General features: G+C 51.7%; 1 protein-coding gene across 1 annotated transcript in view; it reads right to left on the bottom strand.

Annotated features, from left to right (window-relative positions):
* The window catches only part of BRSK1 (BR serine/threonine kinase 1), a 24360-nt gene extending 14200 nt beyond the window's left edge, over positions 1 to 10160 (bottom strand). The window contains exons 1-7 of the mRNA XM_008577958.1: positions 9806 to 10160; positions 7781 to 7875; positions 7569 to 7654; positions 5381 to 5521; positions 976 to 1092; positions 860 to 893; positions 705 to 773 (exon numbers count right to left, since the gene is read on the bottom strand). Of these exons, the coding sequence (XP_008576180.1) occupies positions 705 to 773; positions 860 to 893; positions 976 to 1092; positions 5381 to 5521; positions 7569 to 7654; positions 7781 to 7875; positions 9806 to 9941 (678 nt within the window). The 5' untranslated portion in view covers positions 9942 to 10160. The remainder of the gene's footprint in view (positions 1 to 704; positions 774 to 859; positions 894 to 975; positions 1093 to 5380; positions 5522 to 7568; positions 7655 to 7780; positions 7876 to 9805) is intronic.
* Positions 10161 to 10166: the final 6 nt, after the last annotated feature.

The following is a 10166-nucleotide window of genomic DNA, read 5'->3' as shown; positions in this document are numbered from 1 at the left end:
AACCCGGAAAAAAAAAAAAAAAAAAAAAAAAAAAAAAAAGACAAAAGCCTTAGACATGCTCTGACCTTGGGGAGATTATGATACAGAAGGGAAGGGAGGTACCCTTCAAGGAATTATGCAACAGAATGCACAATGACAACTCTGATAGTTGCCAGGAAGAAAAGAGCCTACCACACGGGGATGTGACCTCATTGGGGTGGGGGTGAAGAGAGGGGCCAGGGGAAATTTCCTGGAGAAGTGATCATTGAGCTGAATGCTTAAAGAAGTGTAGATCTTAACTAGGTAAGGACAGGGTTAATAGGGATGGTAGGCAGAGAGAAGGGCAGGTGCAAAGGCCCCATAGTAGGAGGCCGGGCTGACAGCTCCCAGTCTGGTTATGAGTTATTACAATATTGCAATACCCTAGAATCAGTTGGCAAACGGCCATTGTCCCAAGCCCTCCAGGTGCTCCTGGATGCTCCATCCCTTTCCAGTGACCTCACACCCCTCACGACCATCTTACAGTTCTGTGATTGAAAGGATAGCTTCCTTTAGAATAGGGGGCTCCAAGAATCTGGTCTGTTGATTAGCACAATACTTTTCCCAATACCAGTTAAATATTCATTCAGATATGATCTTTGTGGTGAGGATGAACTTAACGTTCTGTGCTACCACCAGGCAGGATTGTTCTAGAAACAGGGCAGGAGAGGTGAGGGGCACCTTACCACAAGCAGGGCGAAGAGGATCACTCCACAGCTCCACATATCTGCCCGGCGGCCATCATACTTTTCCCCCTGGAAGGGAGAAGGACCAGTTATGAGTTCATCTCTCCCCTCTGCTGCCTCCACTCCTCTCTCCCCTCCACCTGCCCCTCACTCACCTTGATCACCTCTGGACAAGCATAATGGGGGGACCTGAGAGAGAGAGGTGGCATGAGCCTCCAGCCAGCTTCTAAGCCCCTCCCCAGGGACTTCGGAGGCTGGGCCCCCCACTCACCCGCAGCTGGTCTCCAGGAGGCTGTCTCCCACCTGCAGGGATGCCATGCCGAAGTCTGCAATGCGAATGTTGTTTTTCTCATCCAAAAGCAGGTTCTCAGGCTTTAGGTCTCTGTGGCTGAGACAGGCAGGTGGGGCTTAGGCCTCTGCCTTTCTCCTGGTAGGCCCAGGCTCCACTCACTATCTCTCAGGATGGTACACTTCTGGAGACTTCTTATGACAAACATGCCCAAAAGTGGAAAGAAGAGTATAAGGAAGCCCCTGCTTCCCATCCCCCAGCTTCTCCCATTTTCAATTCAGGGCCAGTCTCATCTACGCCCCTACATACTTTCCACCCCGCCCTGAATTATTCTGAAGGAGATCACAGACATTGTGTCATTTTATCCACAAATATTTGAATATATACAAAGTGAGATATTTAAAGGTAAGTAGGGCTGATATTGAGCTGGTTCTTTTTTTTTTTTCTTTTTGTCTTTTTTACTGACCGATAACGGGATCGCAACCCTCAGTGTTGCGCCCGCACCATGCTCAGCCAGTGAGCGGGAACCGGTCACCACATGGGATCCAAACCCTCAGCGGGAGCGAAGTGGCGCACTCTCCAATGCGCCACCGGGCCGGCCCAAGCTGGTTCTTAAAATATCAAAATATTTCCATACTGAATAGTAATAAAAAATACTGCCATCCCAAGCCAGTCATTGGCCCCTCCCACCCCTGTGCCAAACTCCTCAGGATTTAAGGGTTCATGTCTGGGGAGAGGTAGGGCTGTAGGATTCTGCAGTTTCTATTTGGAGTAGTCAGTAACTGGGTCATACTTGTTGTTAAATATGTTAAATATCTCCTCCACTGGTAAGGGGATCTTAACTCCTGACTTGGTGTTGTCAGCACCATGCTCTCCCAAGCGAGCCACAGGCTGGGCCAGCCTCTCACTATCAGGGGTTTTGACATGGTCACACCATTTTGTTAATTCGGAGGTGCAAATTTTTTTTTTCCTTTTTGTCTTTTTTTTCGTGACTGGCAACGGGATTGCAACCCTCGGTGTCGCGCCCGCACCGTGCTCAGCCAGTGAGCGGACCGGTCTCTATATGGGATCCAAACCCTCGACGGGAGCGCCGCCGCGCTTCCAAGCGCCGCACTCTACCGAGTGCGCCACCGGGCTGGCCCGGGAGGTGCAAATTTAAATGTGCTGCCTCGGGCCGGCCCGGTGGCACACTGGAGAGTGTGCTGCTTGGGAGTGCGGCGGCGCTCCCGCTGAGGGTTCGGATCCCATGTGGAGACTGGTTCCTGCTCACTGGCTGAGCGCGGTGCAGGCGCAACACCGAGGGTTGCGATCCCGTTGCCGGTCCCCAGTACGGACGCAACACCGAGGGTTGCGATCTGTTACCGGTCAGTAAAAAAGACAAAAAGGGCAGGCCCGTGGTTCACTCGGGAGAGTGCGGTGCTGACAACACCAAGGCCCTGGGTTCGGATCCCTATATAGGGATGGCCGGTTCGCTCACTGGGAGAGCGTGGTGCTGACAACACCAAGTCAAGGGTTAAGATCCCCTTACCGGTCATCTTTAAAAAAAAAAAAAAAGACAAAAGGAAAAATAAATAAATAAAAATAAATAAATCTGCTGCCTTTTGATTGCCAAGCTTTACTCCAAGTCTGAGCACGCCCACCCTAATCCCCAATTCATCTCCAAAACACATCCCAGAGGAATATGTGCAAATAAAGGAGGCCAAAAGATGAATGCATCCATTCTGTACCTTAATTAATCATAAAAACACTGCAAACTTAATATCTTGTTTTGGGGGCTGAAGGCAATTCATTGAGGAAAATATAATCTTTTTATATGGAAAAAAATGAATCTCGGGCTGGCCTGTGGCTCACTCGGGAGAGTGTGGTGCTGATTACACCAAGGCCACGGGTTCGGATCCCATATAGGGATGGCCAGTGCGCTCACTGGCTGAGCGTGGTGTGGGCGACACCACACCAAGGGTTGCGATCCCCTTACCGGTCATGAAAAAGACAAAAAAAAAAAAAAGAAAAAAATGAATCTCAACTCTCATTCACACACATACAGATATTAACCCGAAATAAATCCCAGATCTAAATGCGGTGGGGGTGGGGGGCTACTGTATACAACGTGTAGAAGAAAATATAGGAGAAAAGCTTAGTGACCCTAAGTTGTGCAAAGATTTGTTAAATAGGACAGAAAAAGCATGTAGTGTAAAAGAAAAAACCCAACAAACTGGAGTTCATCAAAATTAAAAACTTTTGGGGCCGGCCCGTGGCTCACTTGGGAGAGTGCGGTGCTGATAACACCAAGGCCCCGGGTTCGGATCCCATATAGGGATGGCCGGTTCGCTCACTGGCTGAGTGTGGTGCTGACAACACCAAGTCAAGGGTTAAGATCCCCTTACCGGTCATCTTTTAAAAAAAAAAAAAATTAAAAACTTTTGGGCCGGCCCGTGGCTCACTCAGGAGAGTCTGGTGCTGATAACACCAAGGCCACAGGTTCGGATCCCATGTAGGGATGATCGGTTAGCTCACTGGCTGAGCGTGGTGCTGACAACACCAAGTCAAGGATTAAGATCCCCTTACCGGTCATCTTTAAAAAAAAAAAAAAAAAAAAAATTAAAAACTTTTGCTTTTCACAAAACAGTGTTAGAAAAATGTAAAAGCATGTCACAGACTGGGGGAAAATAGTTAAAAAGCATACATTAACAAAAGACTTGTTCCTAGAATAAAGAATTGTTTCGGGCCGGCCTGTGGCTCACTCGGGAGAGTGTGGTGCTGATAACACCAAGGCCACGGGTTCGGATCCCATGTAGGGATGATCGGTTCGCTCACTGGCTGAGCATGGTGCTGACAACACCAAGCCAAGGGTTAAGATCCCCTTACCGGTCATCTTTTAAAAAAAAAATAAAAAAAAAATGGGTAAGGAGGGGGCTGCAGCCAGTTGGTTAGAGCATGGTGCTGATAACACCAAGGTAAAGGGTTTGGATCCCCCTACTGGCCAGCTGCAAAAAAAAAAAAAAGAAAAGAAAAAAGGTCAAAGAATCTGAAAAGACGTTACTCCAAACAAGGTATACAAATGGCCAGTAAGCTCATAAAAGGATGCCCAACATCAGAACTCATTAGGGAAATGCAAAGCAAAACCACAATGAGGTACCACTTCACATCCACTAGGATGGCTGTAATCAAAAAGACATAAATGGGCCAGCCCAGTGGCGCACTGGAGAGGGCACCGCTTGGGAGTGCGGCAGCGTTCCCGCCGAGGGTTCGGATCCCATGTGGCAACCGGTTCCCGCTCACTGGCTGAGCGCAGTGCAGGCGCAACACCGAGGGTTGCGATCCTGTTGCCGGTCAGTAAAAAAGACAAAAAAGGAAAAAAAAAAAAAAGACATAATAACAGGTATTGGCGAGGATGGTAGAGACTGCAACCTTCATATGTGGCTGACAGGAATGCAAAATGGTGAAGCTACTTTGGAAAACGGTCTAGTAGTCCCTCAAAAGGCCAAACATAGAGGTACAACATGACCCAGCAATTCCACTCCCAGCTAAGGACCCAAGAGAACTGAAAACACAGTTACACACAAAAACTTGTACATGAGTATTCATACATCCATATTATCCATAATAGCCAAGAAGGGAAAACAATCAAAATATCCATCAATGGATGAATGAATGGATAAACAAAATGTGGTATATCCATAAAATGGAATAAAATGGAATATTATTCGGGCATGAAAAGGAATGAATCATGCTACAATATGGATGAATCTTGATGACATTTTTTTTTTTTTTTTTTGTTTTTTGTTTTTTTCCGTGTCCGGCAACGGATCGCAACCCTCAGTGTTGCCCCCGTACCGGACCGGGGACCGGCAACGGGACCGCAACCCCCGGTGTTGCCCCCGCGCCCCGCTCAGCCAGTGAGCGGGAACCAGTCTGTATGTGGGATCCGAACCCTCGGGAGGGAGCGCCGCCGCGCTTCCCAAGCGGCGCACTATCCAGTGCGCCACCGGGCCGGCCCGATGACATTTTTTAAAGTGAAAGAAGCCAGTCACAAAAAATCACACATTGTATGATTCCATTGATATGAAATGTCCAGAATAGGTAAATCTACAGAAACAGAAAGCAGATTAGTGGTTGCCAGGAGCTGGGGGCAGGGGGGAATGGGGAGTGACTGCTTAATGGGTATGGGGTGATGCAAATGGTCTAAAATTACATAGTAGTGATGCACAACACTGCCAATACGTTAAAAACCACTGAACTGTACACTTTAAAAGGGCGAAGTTTACAGTATGGATGAAGATTTGTTTGGGGCTGACCACACTGGCTTCCACTCAGCTTCCATGTACCACCAAGGGCCTGCCCTCTCGGCAGTGCTCAGCCTGGGCTCCCCCTCAGGCTGCCCCCTCACCAGATGGAGTAGCTATGGCAGAAGTCCAGTGCTGACACGATCTGGCGGAAGAACTTCCGAGCCTCCTTGGGTGTCAGTCTCCCCTTCTTTACCAGGTAGTCGAACAGCTCACCCCCAGAGACATGCTCCAGAACCAGGTACCTGGGAGATAGAGAGGGGGCAGAGGGCTGGAAGGGGCATGCAGAGGACCAAAGGGCCTGGTCCCCCTCTTCCATTGGCCCCTGTGGGCAGAGAATCCCAACTCCCATGAGTCTCTGGGAGGAGATTCCAATTCCCATGAGTCCATGGGAGGAAGTGACTCCTATTTCCATCAGCCTCTGGGAAGCCAGAGCTCAATTCCCATTAGGCCTGGACAGCAGAGACTCACATGTTGATCTCAGGGGGATCAACACTTAACTTCTAGTTGTTTCAGGAGATAAGGTAACTCCATTAGCACCTGGAAGACAGAGCCCCAATTCTTCCTTTTCTTTCTTTCTCTTTCTTTCCTTTTCTTTTGGTGGCTGGTGGGTACAGGGATCAAACCCTGGACACCACGCTCTCACCAACTGAGCTAACTGGCCAGCATAAGAGACCCCGATTGTTATAGGACCCTGTGAAATAAAGACCCCGACTCCTATTATCCCCTGGAAAGCCAAATCTCTAATTCTCATAAGCCTCTGGAATGAAGAAACTCAAATTCTCATTCATTCTTGGGCAATAATGATTGCAGTATGCACCGGTCTAAGTCAACTTTTGTGAGATATAAGACTACAACTGCCATCAGTCCTAAGAGGTTAATAATTCCCAAATCCCAGGGCCAGCCCGTGGCTCACTTGGGAGAGTGTGGTGCTGATAATACCAAGGCCACGGGTTCGGATCCTATATAGGAATGGCCGGTTAGCTCACTTGGGAGAGTATGGTGCTGACAACACCAAGTCAAGGGTTAAGATCCCCTTACCGGTCATTTAAAAAACAAAAAACTCCCAAATCCCATAAGCCTCTGGGACATAAAGAGTCCTTATTCCCATCAGCCACTTGGATTCTAAAGACTCCAAATCCCATCAGCCTCCGGGAAACAAAATCTCAATTTCTATGACCTCTTAAACGTGTGAAGGGGCCGGCCCGTGGCTCACTCGGGAGAGTGCGGTGCTGATAACACCAAGGCCACGGGTTCAGATCCCATATAGGGATGGCCGGTTCGCTCACTGGCTGAGCGTGGTGCTGACAACACCAAGTCAAGGGTTAAGATCCCCTTACCGGTCATCTTTTAAAAAAAAAAAATAAAACGTGTGAAACACAACATCCCATGGGCTCTCCCTCCTGACACTTATGATGAATGGGAGTGGTAACTCTACCTGTCCTGACAATGGCCCCTCCCTGCCCCCACACCTGACAAAGACTGAGAACTACAATTCCCATGAACACCTGGTGCTGGGATGGCTTTCTGTCTGGGGAAACCTGCCCCTGCATCTGATGTGTGTTGGAGTCAGTTCATCTTGGGGACTGGGTGGTGGGGGCAGGAGGGCTGTCCCCTCTCCTGTTGCTCAGCCCAGCTGTCCTTTCGGTCAACAGAGTCTGGACAAAGAGGGCCATTCTCTGGAGCTTGCACAGCTGGGTCCCACCCCCATCCTTCCTGGGGGGTAATTGACTTTGAGATACTGACTCAGAACTCCTAAGGAGGCCCACTGTTGGGGTGTCCAGCCATGGCACTAGGAGTTATGTTGTAGGAGGAGAGGGGTCCTCCAATGCTCCAGAGGTGCACTGGGGTGTTAGGAAGATTCCCTTGGGCTTTGTTAGGTCCCATTGCCTTAGCAAATAGGAGTCTCCTGCCCTTGGCAAATTGGGTCTGGCTGAGGGCATCCAGATGGTCTAGTATAGAGTGTTTCCTGCAGGGCAGTAGGGTGAGAAACTGGGGCTGCGGAGGCGGGGGGACGATCAGCCTCTATTCCCCTCTCAGAACAGCTCAGGCTCAGCTATCTTTTTGCTAGGACACACTGGCCCTTAGCAGAAGGTCCAAGTCACTGTGGGAACAATGGGGATTTTGTGTGCGTACTGGGGGATATCCCTCTGTTGTGGGGAAGGATTGGGCCTTCAGACAGGAGAGCTTGTTTCCCCCTGTCCCCCGAGACCCTGTTTCTGGAAAGGGTCCACCTTAGAAACTTGGTGAGGGAGGATGCAGGGGGAGGGCTGGGTGTCTATAAATACCTACAAATATTTCTTGTTCTCGTAGACGTCATGGAGCTTGAGGACGTGTGGATGTTCAATGAGCTTCAGGATGGCGATCTCCCGCTCTACCTGAGGGGCAAGGGAGGGTGGTGGGACACAGGATCAGCATGGCCTCCCTATATTCCCCTCAGAACCAAAGGATTTCCCATACACAAACACACTGCAGCATGCACACACACACACACACACACACACCTTCATCAGCACCGACTCGGACAACTTCTCCCGGTTCACGATCTTGATGGCAACCTTCTGACCCGTGATGCAGTGGACTCCGAGTTTAACCAGCCCTGGGGGAGCAAGTTGAAAATGTGGGATGTTCTTCCAGAGCCCCCAGCCTCCCCAGCTCCTAAGTCCCCTTTGCCATGCTGTTTCCTCCTCCTTCCCCTGCTGGCTGTTTAATAGCCTGAATCACCTTAACCTGAACTGCTGGGGGTGACGGCCACCATTCCCACAAAACACAATCCCTTCCCACTCCTTGTTGCCCAATTCTATTCCTTCTGATTGTCCATCTACTCATCTGCCCATCTCCTCCCCTGGCTACCCCCTTGATTCTCACTCTGATTCTCTGACCTTCTACTGAACCTGCTGAAGTTCGTCTTTCCACATATTCTTTTCTCGCTGTCTCCATAGTTTTGTCTCTCGCCATCTGCCTCCTTGGAACCTCTCTCTCTCTCTCTCTCTCTCTCTCTCTCTCAACCCATCACTTCCTTCAATTCTCTGCCTTTCAATCTTTTGGATACCCTATGTCTCCAATGAATATAATTTCACATTTTCCCTCTCCCAAAACCATTCTCCACCTCAGCCCAAACCCTGACCCCTAAATTCCCTTTGATCTTCTTTAATAGCAGCCGTGACTGGGATCAGGCAAACCCGAAGGGTATGTGCAGCCCCACAGCATACTCTTCTCTTCAGGACCCTCAACTCTAGGACCTAAACCTCCAAAGCCACAGACCCAGCCCTCCTCCCTCAAACCAGGAGTCCAGGCCCCCAGCCCCTCTTCTCTCAGACCCAATTCAAGCCCCGGACCCCTTCCTCCTGTAGAACTCAGGAATTCAGGTCAGCAACACCTTCACACTGTTACTATCAAGATCTGTGTGGGTTTGACCTTTTCCCCTTCCTTTTTATTTATTTATTTTTTTAAAGATGACTGGTAAGGGGATCTTAACCCTTGACTTGGTGTTGTCAGCCACACGCTCAACCAGTGAGCTAACCGGCCATCCCTGTATAGGATCCAAACCCAGGGCCTTGGTGTTCTCAGCACCACACTCTCCCGAGTGAGCCACGGACTGGCCCTGACCCTCTCCCCTTCCAGCGTCTCAGCTCCCAGTCCCAGCCCAGAACCCACTACTGCAGGCCCTGGCCCTCTATTGAGACCCTAGGACCAACCCTGGACCCACTGCCAGGGACACTGGTGTTTGGCACCCAATTCACTCCCACCCACCATCCATCCAGCAGGAAAGAGGCTGCGGCTGGTGGCCAGTGTTTAGCAATAGCAAAGGATGACCCCACTTTCCACAGCCACTTCTGGGAGATGTTTCTCCTACAGCCCACCTTTCCACCTCTCCATCCTGTTTCCCACCCTGAACCAGCATGCCAGAGAAGGGGGAGAATTGTCCCCCCTGCCTCACTGCCCCTGTCACCCCAACTTGCTGCCTGGAGAGGCGGCAGCCCTCCTAGGCCAGAGGACAGTGGGGAGAAAACAGGCTAACCAGGACAGATGCACCTCCATCCCGGCCTGCAGCTGTACTGCAGCAAGGGCCTCAGCTCTCAGTCCCAGCTCGTCCAGATCTGCAGGCTCCTTTCCCACCCGCGGCCCTGGAGCCCCTCCAACCTCTGCCCCAATGGGGTTGGAGCATTTGTACCACAAACTCTCCACTCCCCAACTCAGAAGTCCAGGTCTGCAGCCCCTCCGCCCTCAGACCCAGGAGTCCAGACCCCAGCCCCCCTTTCCGAGACCCAGGAGTCCAGGTCTGCCGCTCCTCCTCCCTCAGACCCAGGATTCAGGCTCTCAGCCCACTTTCCTAGAGGACCCCAGAGTCCGAGCTTCTACCCCCCTCCATCCTGGGGACCCAGGACTCTGGACCCCAAGTCCCTTCACTACGAGGGACTCAGGATCCGAGTGGCCGGCCCCTGCTCTTTCAATACCCATGAGCCCCGCCCTCTGCCCCTCACCTCCACCCTGCTCCCGCCCCAGGTATCCCTTCCCGCTAGGCTCACCTGTCTGTCCTTTGCCCAGCGTCTTCTCCAGCCGATAGGGGCCCACATATTGGGCGTGCTGGGGTGGGTGTGGGTGTGGGTGGGGGAGGTGGTAGGCGGGAGAGCCCCCGCCCCCCTCCTTGGCACCGGACGACATGGTGCCCTTGGTCCCGGCCCGTCCGGCCCCCCGGCCGCCCCCCCTGCGGCCGGTCGCCCTGTCTCTCCGGTGGGGGCCGGCGACCGCTCCGTCCCGGCCCCCCCGGCAGCCCCCCACCTCTCCGGGGGTCCCCAGGGGGCTGGGCTGGGCCCCCCCAGTCGGCGGGCCGCGGAGCTGGGGGAGGGGGGGCTGACCCGGGGGGGCCAAGCCCCGGGAGTCAGCATG

The sequence above is a fragment of the Galeopterus variegatus genome, unplaced genomic scaffold (assembly GCF_000696425.1).
Source record: "Galeopterus variegatus unplaced genomic scaffold, G_variegatus-3.0.2 Scaffold1608, whole genome shotgun sequence".
Lineage (NCBI taxonomy): Eukaryota > Metazoa > Chordata > Mammalia > Dermoptera > Cynocephalidae > Galeopterus > Galeopterus variegatus.
The sequence above is the reverse complement of the archived record's forward strand: the minus strand, read 5'-3'. Positions and strand labels throughout refer to the sequence as shown.